General features: G+C 41.3%; 1 protein-coding gene across 1 annotated transcript; it reads right to left on the bottom strand.

Annotated features, from left to right (window-relative positions):
* Window positions 1-15,486: 15,486 nt before the first annotated feature.
* LOC118832720 (ras-related protein Rab-1B-like) lies at window positions 15,487-16,092 on the bottom strand. Its single transcript, XM_036740049.1, has one exon. It carries the CDS (start codon window positions 16,090-16,092, stop codon window positions 15,487-15,489), a length of 606 nt encoding a protein of 201 aa, XP_036595944.1.
* Between the last annotated feature and the right edge of the window lie 6,383 nt (window positions 16,093-22,475).

Below are 22,475 nucleotides of genomic sequence, written 5' to 3'. Positions count from 1 at the left end.
TACAGCTGAACTTCTGTAGCTGCCCCACTTCCGCTGCCCCAGGGTGGTGGCCAACCACCAACTCCTTCCACTCCCGCAGCTTTTCCCACTAACCTTCTCCACTGTCCTTGGTGTTTGTGGGTTGAGAAGTCTGGTAACTGCCGCAGCTCACTGATTCAGGGCGCTCCGCCCGGCTCCTGGTCTGGTTGGTCCGCGTTGCTCATGCTGGGCTCTGCTCTGCTCCGCTCTCAGCTCCCAGGTCCCTGCTCCCAGCTCCATGCGGGATAGACTTCACCCAGAGACCATCCAGGCTGTCCTGGGCTTGAGGCCTGCTTCCCTCTGCTCTGTTGTGGTTTCTGCAGTTCTCAAATTGGTTCAGAGCCATTTTTTATAGGTTTTTGGAGGGACTCGGCGGGGAGCTCACGCTAGTCCCTGCTTTCCAGCTGCCATCTTGGCTCTGCCCCCCCCGCCCCCTGCCATTTGGGGTTTTCTTATCAAAGATACCAGAGTGGTTTGACATTTCTTTCACCACCTCATTTTACAAATAAGGAACTGAGGTGAATAGGGTTAAGTGACTTGCCCAGGGTCACACGGCTAGTTAGTATCTGAGGCCAGATTGGAACTCAGGAAGATGAGTCTTCCTGACTCCAAGCCTGGTGCTCTATCCACTGCACCACTTAGCTGCCCTGAAATGGAATAGGTGAGTGGTTTCAATTCACTCCCACTTCTCACACTTGTTGGGAAGAGGAAGAAAGAAACTATTTGTACCTATTAGCATAACAGAAAAAACTGGGAAGCAAGTGGTTTGGGTACAGAGACCCACCAGGACACTATTTCTAAGCCACAGGACTCAGTTTTTCAGGTTTGGAGAAAGGGAGTGGAGATCAGCTCCTCTCATCCCATCGACCAGTAGGAATTTTGCTAACAGGGCAGTAAGAACAATAATATTAATGCCTAACATTAACATATCTCTTTAAGGTTTGCAAAGTGCCTCTATATCGTTATCTTAGAAATAGAATTAGGACTATTATATACTCTCATATTGTCCCCACTAGGTAGGAATTTTATGTATTATTACCTCCATTTTAAAGATGAAGAAACTGAGGATAAGAGAGATTAAGTGACTTAGAACATTGATCATTTCAACCAGCAAGGATAAAATCCAGGTATATCCCCGGTACTGGTATCACTGAGTTGAAAGGCATACACAGCTTAGTAAAGTATTATTCCAAGCTGCTTTTCAGAATAGTTAGATCAGATTACAGCTTCACTGAGAATGTATAATTTTATCTGTCCTCTCATAGCCTCTCCAACAACTCATTTTCCTCTTTTGCTGAGATGTGCTGGAGCCAGCTCTAACTGGCTTGTAAAAGCTGACTGTTAAATTTTCAGTGTGAACCTTTATGCTTCAGAAACTTCTACAAGGGGCAGCTAGGTGGTGCAGTGAGTAGAGCACCAAGCCCGGAGTCAGGAGGACCTGAGTTCAAATCCGGCCTCAAACACTTGACACACTTACTAGCTGTGTGACCTTGGGCAAGTCATTGAACCCCAATTGCCCTGCCTTACTCCCTCCAAAAAAAAAAAAACAAACAGAAACTTCTACAAATTGGTGTTTGATTTATTATTTTGTTGATTGTCTGAGCATAAGAAAATATTAATAATACAGATGAAATTTGTTAAACGTTTACCAGCATACCTCTGTCTTTCTCTAGAAACATTGATTGAACTCAGGAGGAGTGCAGTGGAAGGCTCAGAGAATGAAGTCCTCAGCGGATGAAGATGTAGTAACTATAGACTAATAATGATGATAATGATAACTGGCATCTGTATAGTTCTTCAAGGTATGCTTTACACCTGTTGTCTCATAGAAACCTCATAGCAGCCCTGCTCTTTTGCCAGTATTGCTAATCTAATGAGTGTGACGTAGAACCTCAGAGTTATTTTAATTATCATTTCACTTTTTAGGAATGATTTGGAGCTTTTGGTTGTGAATAGCTTGCCTTTCTTTTGAAAATTCCTTGTTTACATTCTTTAACCATTTATCATTCTAGTTCTCATATATTTGGAAGAGTTCCCTATATACCTTGAATATGGGACCTTTATTGGAGAAATTGCTCCAAAGATTTCTTTGCCACTTAATTATTTCTCTTGTAATTGCACCTGTATTGATTTTGCTCGTATATTGTAATTTAGCCTTGCTATTTCTTCCTCTACAACATCTCTCACATATATCCTCCCTTCTCTACTCACATAGCACCATGCTATGCTAGTTCAGGCCCTTATCACTTCTTGCTTGAACTATTGCAATAGGTTTCTAATTGGTGCCCCTGTCGCAAGTCTCTCCAAACTCCAATCCATCTTCCACACAGCTGCAAAAATGCAATGATATTCCTAAAGTGCAGGCCTGACCATGTCATCCCCCTACTCAGTAAACAGCCCTATTACTGTAGGGCTAACTCCTCTATTGGGCATTTAAAGTGCATTACAAATTGGTCTCGTCCTATCTTTCCTGTCTTTAATGCATTATTCCCCTCCAGGAACCCTCTGGGCCCACCATTCTGGCCTATTTGCTGCCACTTGAATATACAGTGCTCTACCTTTCATCTTTATCTCTTGGCACTGGCTGTCCCCCATGCCAGAAACTTTCCTGTGTATATGTATGATACTATATATCAGTCCATAAAAACATATACAGAGTATATGGAAGGTAATCTCAGAGGCTGAGGTACTAGTAGTTGGAATAACATAGAAAACTTCCTGACAGAGGTAACCCTTGAACTGAGTCTTGAAGGAGGTGAACAGTTCTAATAGGCAGAGGTTAGGAGCAGGAAAGTTTCCGGCAGTCACTCGAAGAAGATCACTTTGGCAGCTGAGTGGAAGATAGAATGGTGAAAGAATTGAAACAAGGTGGTTGATAAGGAAGCAATAGCCCAGGTGAAAGGTCATAGGATTATAGATTTAGAACTAGAAAGGACCTTGGAGGATGTCAAATCCAACCACCTCATTTTTCAGATGAGGAAACTCAAGCACAAAGAAGTTAAATGACTTGCCCAGGGTCACACAGCTAGTAAGTGTCCAAGGCAGAGATAGACGTGAGGTCATCCTGACTTAAGTCCTGCTGTACTCTGTCTACTGCGTCACTGGCCTGAAATAGGGTGGAGGCTGTATGAGTGGAGAGTATAGGATACATGGGAGAAATACTGTAGAAATAGAAATGATAAGACTTGGAAATTGACTGTATAGGTGTGATGACTTAGATGGGGTATTCAAGCATGATTCCAGGTTTGCGAGCTTGGATGAGTATAATGATGGTGGTGCCTTCAATAATAATAAGGAAGTTCAGAAGAGGGGTCATATGGCATGGTCTTGAAGTTCTTCACCATACCAGCTAGCCATCTCTAGATATTCTCCAAGTTATCAATATCCTTCCTAAAATGAGGTACCCATTACTCCATGTGTGATCTGACCAGGACAGAGTCTGCACCTTTCTAGTCCTAAATACTAAGACCTCTCTTAATGTAGCCCAATGGTTTGGGCTGACATATCACACTACTGAACTCATATGCAGCTTGCAGCCCACTGAAACCCTCGGATGTTTTTCAAACTCCTGTATTTCCAAACCTCTTGCCTTAAGAAACTGAGTATTCTTACCCAAGTGTAGGACTTTATACAGACCTGTATTAAATTTAATCTTATGGGGGTGGAGCCAGGATGGCAACTGGAAAACAGGGACTTGCTTAGGCTCTCCCCCAAACCCCTCCAAAAACCTGTAAAAATGACTCTAAACAAATTCTAGAGCTACAGAATGCACAAAATAACAAAGAGAAAGAAGTCTCCAGACCAAGACAGTGTGGATGGTCACTGGGAAGGGTCTATCACATGGTTCTGGGATTGTGGGCCATGCCAGGACAGACCACGCCAGGAGAAAATCGGATGGAGCAGGCCTAATGGCCATGAATCACTAAGCTGTGGCAATTTCCAGACTTCTCAACTCACAAAAGCCAAAGACCACGGAGCAGGTCAGTGGGAAAACTGCTGGATCTGGGTGAGAGAAGTGCACAGTCTGGCTCCAGACCCAGGGGTGGTGGAGGTGGCATGGCAGCAGCAGCAGGAAGTTCCAGCGGCTGCTTCCAGAGCTCCAGCAGTAGCTGCTTCCAGCCTCAGGTCCACGCAGTGGGAGGAATCAAGCAGCAGATCAGAATGGGTGTACAGGAAGTGCATTGCTGGGACAGAGTCAGGGTTCTCTTGCTTTGCCCTGCTTGGGTCTGGGTTGCAGTCCTGGTTGGAGGTTCTTGTGGGAGGAGGAGCACTGCTCTGGCAGACCTTGTGGTGACTGTGGGGAGGGAGTCCTCTTGGTAGTTACTCGGCAGAAAGGAGTGCCTGCACTCACAGACCAGAGCACAGGCCAGGAGAGGAGTATCATACCATCTCAGAATAGAAGTAGCTCTGAAAACAGCAATGCAAAACCCCTGAAGCATGGGACAAAGCACTATCCACTCTGAAAGTAGTCATACCCTTACCAAAAGCTCGAAAGTCAAGTAATTGGCTGGGAAAATGTGTTGGTAAGCAAAACAGGCTCCTTAGCACTTAGTTCAACAAGTGCCCTTGAATAGTTTGGCTTTTGTTCCCTTTGAGTAATTCATTGAGCCTTCCTAGGTGCTAAGCCCCAGGCCCAAACCCCTATTAGGTGTAAAACCTTAGTGGATGTGGATTGGCAACTAAGGTGGGGCCCAAGGTGGGGCTCCACCAGGGAGGGCCTAGTTTACCTGTCTGGGAGAGCAGAGGCTTTTAGACCACGTGGGTTTAAGTCTGCCTCTTTGTGACGATTCTAGGTCATGTGGGTGAGTCGAATGTGTGACTCACACCTGACACTGAAAAAGATATAAAAACCAGGGGTTGGTCTGTTCCTTGGAGCTCTTTGCTGCAGCAGTGGTGGCACGTGACTCTGGGACAGCCCTTGTTCTGAGCTCCTGGGCTGAACCTGATGTTGGTAACTATGAATTGTATTGGGTCTGTCTGTTGATATTTGTAATTTGTTTGTATTTTGTTCTGAAGTTCAGGGTGCTGGCTTTTCCCCTGAACTAAATGAATGCTGTCTGTACGCTGGATTAAAGTAAACTTGTCAACCCCTTCACCTTGCTTTCCTTAGTTAAGCAGATCAAAAGAACCTATGCTGTTGGCAGCTTTCCAGGTGCTGGCTGTGGGTGGATCTTACACCCCCACAGAAGCTGCTAGCCAGATTGTTGAAACAGAAAATGAGAAAGCAGTGTAAAAGAACTCAGACTCAGAATTTACAATCTTTTTTTGGTGACAAAGAAGACCAAATATACAGCCAGAAGAAGTCAACAAAGTCAAAGATCCTACATCAGAAGTCTCCAGGAAAAATACGAATTGGTCTCAGGCCATGGAAGAGATCAAAAAGGATTTGGAAAAGCAAGTAAGAGAAGTGGAGAAAAAATTTGGAAGAGAAATGAGAGTGATACAAGAAAATCATGACAAACAAGTCAACGACTTCCTAAAGGAGACCCCAAAATTACTGGAGAAAATAACACCTTAAAAATAGACTAACCCAAATAGCAAAAGAGGTACAAAAAGCCAGAAGAAATTAATAAAGTCAAAGAGCCTACAACAGAAAACTCCAAGAAAAACAGGAACTGGTCCTAGGCCATGGAAGAGCTCAAAAAGGAGTTGGAAAAGCAAGTTAGAGAAGTAGAGGAAAAATTGGGGAGAGAAATGAGAAGGATGCGAGAAAACCATGAAAAACAAGTCAATGACTTGCTAAAGGAGACCCAAAAAATACTGAATAATACACTGAAGAAAACAACATCTTAAAAAACAGACTAACTCAAATGGCAAAAGAGCTCCAAAAAGCCAATGAGGAGAAGAATGCCTTGAAAGGCAGAATTAGCCAAATGGAAAAGGAGGTCCAAAAGACCACTGAAGAAAATACTACTTTAAAAATTAGATTGGAGCAAGTGGAAGCTAGTGACTTTATGAGAAATCAGGATATTATAAAACAGAACCAAAGGAATGAAAAAATGGAAGACAACGTGAAATATCTCCTTGGAAAAACCACTGACCTGGAAAATAGATCCAGGAGAGATAATTTAAAAATTATTGGACTACCTGAAAGCCATGATCAAAAAAAGAGCCTAGATACCATCTTTCAGGAAATTATCAAGGAGAACTGCCCTGATATTCTAGAGCCACAGGGCAAAATAGAAATTGAAAGAATCCATCGATCGCCTCCTCAAATAGATCCCAAAAAGAAATCTCCTAGGAATATTGTCGCCAAATTCCAGAGCTCCCAGATCAAGGAGAAAATACTGCAAGCAGCCAGAAAGAAACAATTTGAGTATTGTGGAAACCCAATCAGAATAATCCCAGATCTGGAAGCTTCTACATTAAGAGATCGAAGGGCTTGGAATGCAATATTCCGGAGGTCAATGGAGATAGGATTAAAAGCCAGAATCACCTACCCAGCAAAACTGAGTATCATGTTCCAAGGCAAAATATTGACTTTCAACAAAATAGAGGACTTTCAAGCTTTCTCAGTGAAAAGACCAGAACTGAATAGAAAATTTGACTTTCAAACACAAGAATCAAGAGAAGCATGAAAAGGTAATCAAGAAACGGAAATTGCAAGGGACTTACTAAACTTGAACTGTTTTGCTTACATTCCTACATGGAAAGATGATGTGTATGATTCATGAGAACTCAGTATTAGGGTAGTTGAAGGGAATATGCATATATATATGTTTATGTATATATATATATATATATATGTATATATATGTGTGTGTGTGTGTGTGTGTCTGTGTGTGTGTGTGTGTGAATGTGTATGTATGTATGTATCTATGTGTATATGTATGCATGTGTATGTATGTATATATATGTGTGTATATATATATATATATATATATGTGAAAGAGAGAGAGCAGACACAGGGTGAGTTGAAGATGAAGGGAAGATATCTAAAAGAAATAAAATGAAAATTAAGGGATGACAGAGCAACATACTGAGAGAGGGAGATAGGGAGAGATAGAATGGGGTGGATTATCTCGCATAAAGGTGGCAAGAGGAAGCAGTTCTGTGGGAGGAGGGGAGAGGGCAGGTGAGGGGGGAATGAGTGAACCTTGCTCTCATCAGATTCGGCCTGAGGAGGGAATACCATACATACTCAGTTGGGTATCTTACCCCACAGGAAAGAAGAGGGAGGAAGATAAAAAAAAAATAAAAGGCAGGGGGATGATGGAGGGGAGGGCAGATGGGGGTGGAGGTAATCAAAACAAACACTTTGGAAAGGGGACAGGGTCAAGGGAGAAAATTCAATAAAGCGGGATGGGTTGGGAAGGAGCAAAATGTAGTTAGCCTTTCACAACATGAGTATTGTGGAAGGGTTATACATAATGATACATGCGTGGCCTAGGTTGAATTGCTCGACTTCTTAGGGAGGGTGGGTGGGATGGGAAGAGGGGAGAAAATTTGGAACTCAGAGTTTTAAAATCAGATGTTCAAAAAAAAGTTTTTGTACGCAACTAAAAAATAAGATACACAGGCAATGGGGCGTAGAAATTTATCTTGCCCTACAAGAAAGGAAGGGAAAAGGGGATGAGAGGGGAGGGGGGTGATAGAGGGGAGGGCTGACTGGGGAACAGGGCAACCAGAATATATGCCATCTTGGAGTGGGGGGGAGGGTAGAAATGGGGAGAAAATTTGTAATTCAAAATGTTGTGAAAATCAATGCTGAAAACCAAATATGTTAAATAAATAAATTTAAATAAAAAAAATTAAATGAAAAAAAAAGTTCTAGTCTTCCAAATCTTTTTGGATTGTGACTTTGTCATTCCACATGTTAGCTCTCCCAGCCAACTTTACATCACCTATGAATCTTACAAGTAGTTTTATGTTGTTTCCCTGATAGAATGTAAACACCTTGAGAACAAGAATTGTTTCATTGTTTTCCTTTGTATCATCATTGCCTGGCAGGCATATGGTAGATGATTACTATCTGCTTGCTGATTTATTGACCTAGGCCTTCAGACAAGTCACTGATAAAATGTTGAACAGAACAAGGCCAAGGCCGAATCCTAGGGAAATTCTAGTAGAAGCATACCTTGAAACTGACATTAATCAGTTACTGATTTCTCTTTATGGTTACTCATCATCAAACAGATGACCAAATAACTATACTATCATATAGCCCATATTTTATCACCTTGCTTTGCTAAAATCTACAGCATTCTCCTGATCTACCAGTCTAATAATCCTGTCAAAAACAAAAAAGAAATTAGTCTGGCATGATATGTCCTTGAGCACCATTTTCTCTTCTAGAATTCTGCCAGGAATTGAAGCCAAGTTCTTTGGTTTTGGCAGATATTTGGCAGATCCATTCTCTTCCTTTTTTTGAAAACTGGGACAATATTTATCCATCTTCAATCCTTGAAGTATCTCTTGTTTTCTCCATGTTCTTTCAAAGATCACTGATAATGGCCTAGTAGTCCCATTGACCCAAAAAGGTCATTCATCTGGGCCAGGTGACTTAAATTCACTAAGAAGTATTAGGTCCTCTTAAGAATGGATAGGATTTGCCTCCTTGCATTATCTTTGCTATCAGTTCCCTATTGGCCATTTATGTATTGGCCTTCCTGGTCCAAAGATCATTTTCCTTGACAAAGAAATGGGAAGCCAAATAGCAACCACAGCAATAAAACTTTTGCATCCTTTTTATTTGCTCCCCAGGCTCAGCTCAATATGGGCTTTAGCATTCCTGACTCAAATTTTTCAGGTTCGATGTGCCTTTATTCATTCACTTTTAACTGCCCTTGCTTCTATCTTCCCTGTTTATTTTCAAAGAATTCTCTGTGCATCTACATTTATCTCTTTAGACCAGAGATGTCAAACACACAACACTACCGAGTATGGCCAGAACCAGATTAAAATGCAATTGGGAAATACTGAACAAAATAAATAATATACAATAGGACATAGATAATGTTAACATATAGTTTTCTCTATCAATATATCTCCTGAAGTAATCCTTATGCATGGGGTACAGGTTAGTGGCCCCTATTTCTATTTGAGTTTGACACCACTGCTTTAGACAACTGCCCCTCTTCTTGTTCGTTAGATTTTTTTTTCTTTGTACCTTCAGAATTTAATTCTTGAGAGTTGCTATCCCTCCCAGTGCTACTTCCTCTGTAGAATTTGAGGTCAGTGGGATCTGCTTAGCCTTTCTCTTAACCCTCAAGCCAACTCTCCTAAAATTAAGGGTACATGTCAGACTGTGTCTGGCTTTTCTCTTCTTCATTTCAAGCTCTGAGCTGGAGGGCTCACTTCCTTCCAAGGTTCCCATCATTTCCACCCTAACAACCAGTTTCACTTTATTAATGAGAATCAGATCCAGAAGAGACATCTCCACCTTTTAAAGAATTACATAATCATTAAGGCAAATCAAGAAATTATTAACTGGTTTACTTTGGTTGGAGACAGAACTCTAACAGATGACCAAATAATTGAAGTCCATCAACTTGCCATGGAAGAAATACAGACATTCCTCATACTATCCATGTCCCTGCACAACTCTCCTTGATCTATTAGGCCATTAGTCTGTGGAATTGGTGCTTTGATTATCTTATTGTAAAACAAGAATGAGAACTGTTGTGCACTTATAAGCCTACTAATTGAGGCAGCTTGGTGGCATGGGGTAGAGTCCTGGACCTGGAGTCAAAAGACCTCAGTTCAAACCCTGCCATGTGGCCCTAGGCAAGCTGTCTACTGTCCCAAAGCTTCTGTTTCCTCATTTGTAAAAGTGTACGATTATGGAGAATAACTTACAAGGGTGCCGTGAGGCTCAAATGAGATAACATTTATAAAGGGCTTCACAAACCTTAAAGTGATATAGAAATGCTAGCTGTGGCATATGTGTATCATTATTATTAAGTTCCTTTGCTACAGAGAAATCTAATTCTCTGCCAAATGTCAAATTTGTACCAGCAGCACCTTGCCAAAACTAATCAAATATCTGGCCAAGATTGACAGTTCTATCCCTCTAGCCTTTCCTCCCCACTACCTACGCAGATTTCTTCCTGAGACTCACTTGGAAGGGAGGAAAAGCCTGCTCAAATATTGCAATAATTCTCAGGTCCCTCTCCCTCCAAGTGATTCATCGATTCTTGCTCTCCCTCTAGCTTCATCATTCTCTACCAGAGACAAAACATTCTCTGAAATACTATAGCAAAAACATCCCCAGGTCCTAGCAACGATTCAATCTTCCAATTAGCATGACCTTTAAAGGTTTTGCCGAAGGAGTTTGACGTAAATGTGACGCAAAATCTAGGACTAAGTTTTCTTCGGAGAGCAGTATTGAGATGTCTGGCAGGAGGATGTGTGAGAGGTTAAGTCTAAAGCTGGTTCCCCTTTAACACCTCTAAACAGTAAGAAAGGCTCCAAATAATTTAGAACGGTAAGGAAAAGAAAAAAAAAATCTTCACAAGGAAAATGCTAAGAGGAAAACCGAAGAAATGAGTAAACAGCAAACTATCCCCTAATAAAATGGCCTAAGGTTAGGTGCTTCTTAGTCATCTCTGTTTATTCTGTTGTAGTCATCATATCTAGGTTGGCTGGTCCCTGGATTCTTCCTTATTGCTAGCGGGGCACTGGGCAGAAATCCACTAGATGATTTTGAAACTACAAGGATACATTTTTAGAGAAGGAAAAGTGGAAAAGTTATTAGCAATTGATACTTTTTTTTAGAAAAGTTAGATATGATAGACTTTTTTCTGAGTGTCAATCCCTCCCCCATTCTCCAAATTCCAGTTAAAACTCTGCTGGCAACGTGAGCTACATAGCGTCATTTTAAAACTTTGTAGCTACTTCTTTCCTGAATTCTGCCCCACTGTTTCCCCTGCTCTAATCCAGCCCCCTACATAGCTGCTAAAATCATTTTCCCAAGGCATATATCCCAGCATGTCATTAGCTGGCTCCAAAAACCTTCAGTGGCTCCCCATTGTGGATTGGATAAGATCCAGTCTCCCTACACTGCTGTTTAAAGCCCCCAACAGTCTGGCTCCCTCCTTCCTTTGGGGCCACATTTCCTACTGCTCCTCTTCACAAACCCTACATACAAAAACCATATTCCATCTACAATGAACTTTTTACTACTATCCAAACATGATGTTCTCTCTCTGGCCTTGCTGCATTGCATATGCCATCCCCCCGAGCTTAGAACTCACTCTCTTCTCATCTCCTTCAAGGCATAGTTCAGGTGTAACTTTTTGGAAGCTTTCCCTCATTATCCCAACTGTTACTCCTCAGTTTTCCTCATGCTGTCCTCACTTATGTTCATATTGTATCCTCCCAGAAGGGATTTTGGCAAAGCCTTTTTTATATCTACAACTTAGGAAAGTGGCTTGTACATTAAATATATGTTTATGTTTAAATATGTGTATCATTTCTATATATTTAACATATTGTTTATATTTCATGTATCTACACATGTGTGTATATGTGTATATGTGTATATGTGTGTGTGTGTGTGTGTGTGTGTGTGTGTGTGTATTCCGGACCTGTGATTTCATTGATGTAGAAAATGGCCAGCGAGTAAATTCCCTCTACCAGTACAAATCTGCAAAATGTAGTCTTATAAATTTGCCTGGGGCACTGAGAAATTAAATGACTCACCTAGCGTCACACAGCCAGCCTATGTCAGAAGCATTATTTGAACCCAGATCTTCCTGGTTCTCAGACCAACTACCTTTTACCCCTTATCCCATGCTGCCTCTCACTCATATATAGTAAGTACTCAAGAAATGTTTCTCGATTTAAAAAAAATGCTTGCTGGTCGAATGATTGATTTGAAGGTTATATGTTGTTCACTTCATGCCAGTTTCCATGCTTCCCTGAATTTGTCCTATTTGTCCTCCATTATTGCATAATACTATTCCATGTGTGATAATTTATTCAGCCATTCCTCAATCGTGGGGCACATATTTTGTTCACATCTTTTTATGATCACAAACAATGCTTTTATGGATATTTTTATACATCTGGGTCTTGTCTTGTTTTCAGCGACGTACTTGAGCTATTGTAGTCCACATACGTAGTAGGATCTCTTGGTCAAAGGATATGAACAGTTTTGAAATTTTTCTTCCAAATTGTTTTCCAGCCCAGTTGAACCAGGCCATAACCCCATCAGAAGTGACTTAGGTTGCATGTCTTCCTAGAGTCCCTCTAATCAATGTTCTCATCTTAGTCAATTGTATGAGATATTATTTTGGTTATGCTTTGATTGGCATTTCAATTGAGTACTTGAATCGAGGGATTATTAGTTTTCAACAATTTCACAGATGATTATTGCAGCTCTTTTGAAAATTGTTCATATTTCTTTTTCTTCAGTATGTATTTTTTTCATTATTCTATCAACATTAGGGTTTGGGGAGAGGAAGGAAGCTTCTTAACTTTACATAATCAAAATGACAGGCATTATAGTGTAGTGGATAGAGCTGGCCTGAGAGCTAGGAGGACCTTGATTCAAGTACCACACTTTATATATTCTATGTGCCTAGTACACAGTAGGTACTCCATAGATGTACTATCTAGATCTATATTTATCTACCTATGGACCATCTGTCTACTGGTTGGGTGATCCTGGGCAAATCACTTAACCTCTTAATGCTCTAGGTCAGCGGTATCAAACTCAAATAGAAAAGGTGGGTCGGGGAGGTTGGTCTGGTACTAAATCATACATAAAGATCCCTGTAGGCTGTATATTGGCTTAGTTTTTAAATGTAGTATTCTCTCTATTTTATTGCATTTTTATTTTTTTAAATAAATTTCCCAATTACATTTGAATCTGGTACAACTCACACTTGGGAGTATTGCGGACTGCAGCTGCCGGCAGCTTGGTGTTTGACACCTCCGGTCTAGGCAACTCTCCAAGTTTCAGAGTAGGTGGTGACCTGAATTGATAGAAGGTTCTCCCATCTAGGAGTTCCCTAAACCAGTAAAATTGCAGGTCCAGTCCTTATTCGTCTAATCAAAATAGTCCAGCTTTCCTTTTAAAAGTTTCGATTTCATAGCTGGTTAAGAATCTTTGTCCTCTCCCCAGCTATGAAAGTGAAAGATCTAACCTTCCAAACCACTGTCTTTTTTAATGGTGTTGTTTTAGCCTTTTGTTTAAACTGTTTTATTCACTTAAAATGTATTGTGGTATATGGTATTAGATAGTTGAAAACACCAATTACAAACTGCTATCCAATTGCTTGTGAATTTCTTTATTTCTGTAAAAATCATTTTCTAATTTTGTGTCTAAGTCCTTGATTTGTCCTACTAGGTTAGTCACTGGATAGTTAATGTATTTTGTTATGTTTTATAAGGGAATGCCTCTACCTATTTCTTTTTTCCTGCATTTTTAGAGCCATATCCCAAAATGCTGTCTTATAGATTTATTTTATATCCTGTTCTTTTATTGAAACTATTTTCTCATTTCTCTAGGGTTCTTTAAATAAACCATCACATTTTCCACAAGAAGGTATTATTGCCTCCTTTTGCATTTGCTTATTCTTTTTTATTTTTTTGGCAAATGATAGTAAAGACAGTGGGTACCCTTTGTTTCACTTCTGATTTTATTGGGAAAGATTTCAGTGTTACTGCGACAAATAATGTGATGAGTTGATTTTAAATAATGGTTTTTTATTATATTAAGGAAAACGCCTTTTATTCCTATGCATTTTAGAATTTGTTGGCTAAATTAATGGTTTTGTAAAAACCAATAACAATCTCAATTTTAAGTTATTTTTCCTATTAATATATTATATTAATAATTTTCTTAATCTTAAACCACTTTTGCATTTTTAATATAAATTATCTGGTCATAGTGAATCGTTTTAAAAATATTTTTCTGTGACCTCTTTACTAATATTTCACTTGATGCCTTTATATCAATTTCATTAGTGTTCTTGGTCAGTTTTCTATATCTTAACTTCTCTTGTACCATATTTCTCTCTTAGAAGTTGCATAAGGTACCTTCTGTCTCTAATTTTGTAAACACCGGAAGTGGTATTCTTTGGGAATTTTAATTCATGGTTTGCTAATTTTGACTCTTTTCTTTGGGGGCAGGGGAAGGGCTTTATTTTCCATTTTGTTATTTTAGGTATTTTAATTTTTAAGAAATATTTATCAGCCGTATTTGAATTTGCAGTCATGCTGTAACACAATGGACATTTCTGCATATAGCTAGGCTGGTCCTCCCTGAATAGGTCCATGGTCCATCACTTGGCCCACACTCAAAGTCTTTTCCCAGCTTGTTAGGACTTGCTAGGGGCAGGTAGGTGCCATAGTGGATAGAGCACTAGGCCCAGAATCAGGAAGAGGTAAGTTCATCTACTAGCGTTGTGACCCTGAGCAAGTCACTTCACCCTGTTTGCCTCAGCTTCGTCATCTGTAAAATGAGCTGGAGAAGGAAATGGCAAACCACTCCAGTATCTTTGCCAAGAAAACCCCAAATGGGGTCACAAAGAATCAGACAGGACTGAAACAACTGAACAAAAGAATGGGCTGAGAACTTGTGTTCCAATGGACTAGCCTTGAAGAACCCAGGGTCACTTACATTCTAGTTTAACCTTGAACAAAAAAACTTTGAAATGAACAATGAGACATTATATGTCTAGTTGTAGAAGTCAAAAGAAGATTTTAGTAGACAGTTTAGTTGGGGTGCTATAATCAGTACGTTTCAACATGGAAACTTCTTGCAGTCAAGTGTGGCAGAAAGACTACTGGACTTAGCATCAGAGGACCTGGGTTCAAATTCCAGCTGCTACTTACTAGGTGTGTGATGCTGGTCAACTCACTTCCCTTACCTGGCCCTGTTTCTTCATCTGTAAAATGAGGAGTTGCTCAAGAACAGTGGTGTCAAATAGAAATGCATTCCTGCTGTCTGCATACTAACTTAGAAAATTACATTGTATCTATATTCTATTGTATTTTTTATTTGGTTATTTATTTTGTTAAATTTTTCAAATGTATTTTGAGTATTTTGTTAAATTCATTTTGTTAAATATTTTATTCTGGTTCTGGCCTTGCTTGAAGAGCTCTTCCACAGGCTGTCTGACACCTCTGGTCTTAGATGACTTCCTAAGGTCCCTCTCAGCTCAGGATTTATGATTGTTTCTAAAAGGTCTCCAAATATCAAACACTTACACACCTGGCTCCACGCTAGAATCCCTATTTTAAGTAAGTAGAAAAATGGCTAGTCTGGTAACAACATTGAACACACTGAGACAACATTTTTCTAGGATGTTGTTGCACTTTATTGAGTAAATAGCATTCAGTTAAAGGAAAATGAATCATTAAACAGGAGAGTGGGGGGCATGAATGGAATGAAGGGGGACGTGTATTTGAGGGACATAGGAGGATCTTCTTTTGCTTCTGAAGCAGCACCAATGATATGAGAAGAATTAACCATCTCTTTGGCCACCACCTTGGACCCTCCCACCTCAGCTGGGCCTCTTAGCAACAACTCCCCCACACTGGCTTCACAGGAGAGCTGTCAATCTTGAAGTTAAGGAACTCTTCATCGGAAATGGGCATGGCTCTTACGTGTCTCTTGATCTTGGTGGCCATGGTGAGGAAGACTTGCTCGACATTAGTGGCGTTCTTGGCGCTGGTCTCCAGGAAGGGGATGCCCAGGGAATCAGTAAACTCCTTGGCAATGACGTGGTCCACCACCTTCTTGGTAACAAGGTCGTTCTTGTTGCCCACCAGCAGCATTTTGGTGCTTTGGCTGCCAAAGCGCTCCACCTCCATCAGCCACTGCTTCACGTTGGCATAGGACGCAACGTCACTGACATCATACACCAAAATAATGCCATGGGCCCCATGGTAGTAGCTCGAGGTGATGGTGCGGAAGCGCTCCTGGCCAGCCGTGTCCCAGATCTGCAGCTTCACAGTCTTACCATCCAGTTGGATGGTGTGGATCTTGAAGTCCACCCCGATGGTACTGACATAACTGTCAGTGTAGGTGTCGTCCGCGAAGCGCAGCAACAGGCAAGACTTGCCCACACCAGAATCCCCGATCAGCAGCAGCTTAAACAAGTAATCACACTCAGGGTCCATGGCAGCCGGATGGCAGAGGTTCAGGCTCAAGAATTAGGGGGCTTAGCTTTGGCTCCACTTCCTCCTCGAAAATGGTGCAGGCTCTCTCAGGCTCCGCCCCTGGAAACCGTTAAGGACAAAGTGCCTTTGGAATTCTTGAATCTCGAAGGAGCTTAAAGGGGTCGCAACAGGCCTTTGAGCACTGCTTAAGGATTGGTAGAGTCTTCTGAGGTCAGAGGTCACAGAATTCTAGATCTGGAACTGAAAGGGACCTTAAAGGTCATCCAATCCAACCCCTTATTTTACACATAGGGAAATTGAGGCCCAGGGAGATCGCATGACTAGTATTATATACAGCAATAGAGTTTAATTATGTGGACTCCACATGTGTAGAGAGACCCACCTGTGTTGAGGAGGCTATCATATGTGGCCCAAAGGAAGGCCCAATGGATATCTCTAGCTTCTTCTCCCCACACCCTTCTCCAAGGGCAACTTTCATTCCTGCCAGGCCAGAAAGTAGGAGGTTGGGGCCAAGGCCACTACTCTGCTCTCCTCAGTGAGTAAGGGGTACTGGGCTAGAATTATACCTTTCTGCTCCCTTAAATATTGTTTGTCTAAAGGATATAATTGGGACCCAACCAACTTTTGAACACTTTGTCATTTTCGGGGGAAGGAGGACCCCCAAGGTCTATATCCAAGGCTTGGCCCTTTTCCCACCTAATACCAATTCGACAATGAACACATAAAGAGAATAGCAAAAAAAAAAAAAAAAACAAACCCAAAACCATTTATCCACGTCAATAACAAAACAGCCATCAAAGAAGGTATATGTAGGAGGATATATACCAGACAAAAGAGGGAAGGAACTCTGCAATTAGGAATGAGCTAACTCACCTCAACCAAGAAAAAGTCCTGGATCTCCCCCAAAAGGAAACTCCCTGAAGTTGGATATAGACATGATGGAGAATGCCAGCTCCTCTCAAGTCTTCCCAAAGTCATTTCCTTCAGAAAGGGTTAAAGTGGGATTGGCCTCTTGCATCTTTTCCCTGGAACCCCACTTGCTAGAAGACTCTCTGGAAGATCTCCCTTGTAGATTCCCAAAGGGGGACTTCTACTTGAGGAGTTCCCAGAGGGGGATGGCTGAGAATTGAAACTCTTTCCTGTAGACAACTCCCCCCACCCCTTACCCTATGCAGAGCCACTGATTCATCTCTCCCAATGAGGGAGTCTCATACCAATGGGCTTTGGGACAGGGGTTACATATGTAAAGGTCATCCAATCCAACCCCCTCATTTTATACATGATAAAGCCAAGGCCCACAGAGGTTATATAACTAGGACTCAGGTCATGAAGTCTAGCCCTCTTATTTTATACATAAGGAAACTGAGGGTCAGAGACAGGAAAAGTATTGCCCACAGTCACAAGGATAGTAACAAAACCACCACTTAACCCCAGGCCTCTGGTTCCAGACTCAGAGTTCTTTCCACTAAGCCTTGCCATAGAATTCCAATGGACTTCAGAGTTTGTTTGTTTTGGTTTTGCTTATCCTTGTTAAACAGAAAAGAAAAAAACAAACCTGAAGTTACTTATATCCACCAAATTGCTAGAATTGGGCATCAGTTACAGTTCTTGCACTGTCAGCAACAATCAAAGAAGCATTTCTTAAAAAAACAAAAAGGAAAAGTGGAAAAGCTATCACTAGCAATTGATTCGTTTTCTTCCCTTTGGGTTCAGACCTGAAATTTCACTGATGTAAGGAACTTGCATCCATAACTTACGGTCTTAGAGTTCTGTGGGGCCCTTAGAGGTTAAGTGACTCGTCCAAGGGTCACACAAGTAGCATGTGTCAGAAGCAGAACTGGAGCCCAGTTTCCCCTGACCCTAAGACTAACCATAATGGCCACAGTGTCTTTCAGGCTCTAATTAGTGCACCTAATTATGGACCACCACTAGACTAGTGAGAACCAAAGGGATATGATGGCCTAATGGAATAAGGTCTGAACTGGGAGTCAGGAGACCTGGATTCGGATCTCACCTCACACATCAATTATGTGACTATGGGCAAGTCACCCCTGGCTGGCTCCCCGTTCCCATACTTGTACTACCTAGCCCACTATGCCAGTCACAGAGAATGGGCTTTGCAAACCTTGATGTGTTAAACAAGTGTGAGGTAAATATTATAATTGTACTCCTCAAAACATAATCTATACAGAGATGTTATTTTAACCTTTAAGATTATTAAAAGGGGATTTCTTTTTTTAAAAATTTTTTATTTTGTTTTGCTGGAATCTCTAAAGAATGTCTAAGAAATCCCTGGAAAACAGAAGACTGTATTTTGGAAAATAGGACAGGGTGTCCCTGAAGTCTGGACACACAGGAAAATTGACAGCAATGTGGAGCTATTGCATCGAGTTCACGTGAATCTTGCGAAGCGCATCAACCTTTGCAGCACAAATGATGGAAATCATATTGAAGGTATTGTGACTTACTGAACGCTCAGATCTGATGGTTAGCAATTTTTAGCAATAAAGTATTCTTTACTTAAGGTATGTACATTGTTTTTAGACATACTATTGTATACTTAACAGACTACAATATAATGCAAACATAACTTTTATATGCACTGGGAAACCAAAAAACTTGTGTGACTTGTTTTATTGTGATATTTGCTTGATTTCAGTTGTCTAGAATGGAACGCATAATATCTCTAAGGTATGCCTGTAGCGGATGGAGTGCTGGCCTTAGAGGCAAGAAGTCTTGGATTCAAGTCCTGCCTCTGACACATATTAGATACATGGTCATGGGCAAGTTATGTAATGCCTTTGTGCCCCAGGCATCTAAGACTATTAAGTTGTTGATCTGCACATGTGAATGAAGTTTCCATAGTAAGCTATACAGAGTTAGTGTTTGGCACAGCACACCAATTAGGTAAGGAGTGAGTCACTTGTTTGTCCCTGCTTTTTCTTCTCACTACGTACAACAATATTTCACCAGAGTGGAGCAGCAAGGAATAGGAGAGATAAGGATGGGTACCATAAATCCTGTGGTTTCACTTAGCATCTTATCATGCCAGACAGTGATAGAGTGGCGAGGTGGCATGGGAGAGAGGTTAACCAAGGAAGTGCCTGCAATCACAGAGCTGCATCTCAGCCTCCAAGCAGTGAATGCCAAGCTATCCTATCAGCATACAAGGCTGTTCTCAGCAACTTCTGTATGAGACATGCTGCTTTTCTCTCTAGCAAAAGCTGGCTGAGAGTCATGTCTCCATGTCGATGGCTGCTGACTGATCAGGGGGGTGGTTTCTGAAGGTTGGGGTTGTTGCCGGAATTTCTTCAACTGAGACAACAATGAAATTTGCCTCATTGATTGACTCCTCTTTCACTTGAACACTTAAAGACCATTGTAGGGTTATTAATTGGCCTACTTTAAATACCATTGTGTCTCAGTAGGACTAGGGAGACCGGTCAGTGGAGCAGTCAGAACACATTCAACATTTATCGATTAAGTTTGCCATCGTATATGGACTCAGTCAATGGTGCCCCAGAACAATTACAATAGCAACATCAAAGATCACTGAGCACAAATCACTATAACAGATATGATGATAATGAAAAAGTTTGAAATATTGTGAGAATTACCAAAATGTGACACAGTGACAAGATGTGAACACATACTGTTGGAAAATTGGTGCCAACAGACTTGTTCAAGGCAGGGTTGTCACCAACCTTCAATTTGTTAAAAAAAATGCAACATATGCAAAGCACAATAAAGTGAGATATGTCAGTACTTCACATTCCCTCTCCACATTGTTAATATCATTCAGTTAACCCAAATAACGCATGAGATCTGATCATTTCCATTGGGACCATCATATTAGATCAGCTACCCACCAGTCTCAACAATTTGTTTAGCAGCTGCCTCTCTAGACATGGCCATGTACTCCAAAATGTGGTGCCAAAGCTTCGTGATGTTGAGGACTTCTGAACAAAAGGACCCTTTTACAGGCACGTTTTGATCAGTGGAATCTAGTGCTTTGTTCACATACCCACCAAAGGATTTCAGGCAGCCTGTGAAAAGTGTAGAAAATGTAAAAGAAAGTAAAGATGTAACGAGTGCTTTGTCCTTGCCCTGCTTAACCTGCCTTCCAATAGTCACGATTGTGCCCATCATGTAAATGGCAGGTGGATTACCACTACAAACTGTCTCCTGTTTGTCACATGACCTGTGGCAGCCAACCATAGTCAGTCTGTCTCTGAGTATTGATTTCATGATAAATAAAAATTTTAAGTAATAAGTGTAATTAATTGATATTAATTGAAATTTTCCTTTTTAAAATATGGTTTATTTGCAGAATAGTTTAATCATTAATTATACCTTTACTTGGAAAGTGAGCCACCAAAAACCTATCTGCAATCTGAAGAAGTTTAGCCCATTTTAATTTTGGCCTCCAACCACTGCCAAGTTGTGCAGGTCTGACATATGTAAAAGTCTCATAGAAATCTAGTGCTTGCTTCAGGAGGTAATAAAGCTTCATTGTGTTTTAAGCACTAGCCTGGTAGGGATCAGTGACTGAAAAGATGACTGGGCATAGAATGAATGGCCTGCAGCCTCTTCCATATTCAAAGAAACAATTGCGGGGGGAAGCTGACCCACTGGGCACACAGCATGGTCCCACGTCGGAGATGGGAATTACAATTCTGCTACTTTTTCAGTGTCTGGCTGCTATTCAGCTCTCTGTCAACATTGATTTCATATTAATGCAAGAAACAGGCATGCCACTACAGAGGTAATGTGTCATCCAACTGCACTCACTGTTTATATGGGAGGTGGCATGAAGGATAGGAGACCTGGCCCGTATTCCTGAATCTGATACTTATTGGAGAGCCTTGGGTAATAATAATAGAGTTTGTACAGCGCTTTGATACCCTGTGAGGCAGGGTATGTATGAAAGGCAGTATCATGACCACTTTACAGATGAAGAAACCAAAGTTCAAAGAGGTTAAGGGACTTGACCATGGTCAAACCACTAGTGAGAGCTAAAGGCAGGATTTCAAACCAGGTTTCTCCTGACTCCAAGTCTGGCCCTCCATCCACTGTACCCTACTGCTTCCATATATAAAGACAATTCACAATTATATAGCACTTTCTCCTAGTGACAACCTTGTATGACAAGTATTGTGACCTCCATTTTACAGGAGAGGAAACTGAGGCTAGGATCCCAACGCACCTGCTGACGGCATGCTCCTCGAGGGCAAAGTCCCTTGGAAGACATGACCCAAGAGACCTTTGTAGACAGCAGGAATTTGGGACCCTTTTTGTGTCCTGGGCACCTTTGGCACTCTGGTGAAGCCTAAGGAGCCCTTTTCACAATTATGCTTTTAAATGCATAAAATAAGATAGAGAGTATTTCAAGGAAACTGATTATATTGAAATGCAGTTATCAAAATATTTTTTAAAAACAAGTTTATAGACCCCAGGCTAAGAATCTCTGCTTTAGAGTCTCCCACTTTTGGGCTCTGAGGCCACCACCAGAAATTGTGAAAAATATTTTTTAATCCATCACTGAGACTCCGAAACATTTTCTTTATGGTTTGCACATGCGTTTAATAGTTGTTTATTGTTCAAATGGCTACATTCCCTAAGTGCTCTTTCTCCCTCTTTCAGTTCTGAGCTCCTAGAAGGCTTTAATTCTCTGATGTTCTCTATAACATTTTCGGCACCCAATTTGAGTCAGCAAGAGGGTTTTTTTGAGCACTGATGTTGGGTCCAGCACCCTGGGGGTGGAAGAGATGCGTAAGCCACGGTCCTTGCCCTTTGAGAGCTTCTAGTCTTGTTGAGGGCACAAAACAGAGTGGTCTCAAAATCTGAAGACCTTGGTTTGAGTTCCAGATCTGCCACAAACTTGCTGTGTAACCCCAAGTCAGTAACTTTCTCTTCGTGGAGCTCAGTTCCCTCATCTATGCAAACAGGAAGGCTGGACTGACTAAATAAGGTCTCTCCCAGCTCTAACACTCTATGATGGTTTGAACTGAAGAACAGGTACAGGCAGAGCTAATTAAGTGCTAAATCAAAATGTATATTGTGATAACAATTACTCATAGATTCCAGAAAACGACATCACCGTGAGCCAGGATGGCTCGTGAAGACTTCAAAGAGGAGGCGGAAAGACTTGCAAAGGCAGGACTTCCAAAGGATGGGTTGGTTATGGACAGGGGTGGGCAACCTAGAACCCGGAAGCTGCATGTGGCCCTCTAGGTCTTCAGATGCGGCCATTTTGATTGAATCCAAACTTCAGTCAAAGGGCTGCACTTGAGGACCTAGAGGGCCACAAGGGGCCTTGAGGCCACAGGTTCCCCACCCCTATATTAGGCACTTAATTACACGATGGAGAGACTGGTGAATGA

The sequence above is a fragment of the Trichosurus vulpecula genome, chromosome X (assembly GCF_011100635.1).
Source record: "Trichosurus vulpecula isolate mTriVul1 chromosome X, mTriVul1.pri, whole genome shotgun sequence".
NCBI classification, from domain to species: Eukaryota; Metazoa; Chordata; class Mammalia; order Diprotodontia; family Phalangeridae; genus Trichosurus; species Trichosurus vulpecula.
Note: the sequence above shows the minus strand (reverse complement) of the source record. Positions and strands in the feature narration are given on the sequence as shown.

Excerpts from the sequence above, each read along its gene's own strand:
- LOC118832720 (XM_036740049.1), bottom strand. The coding sequence starts at position 16,092 with ATGGACCCTGAGTGTGATTACTTGTTTAAGCTGCTGCTGATCGGGGAT.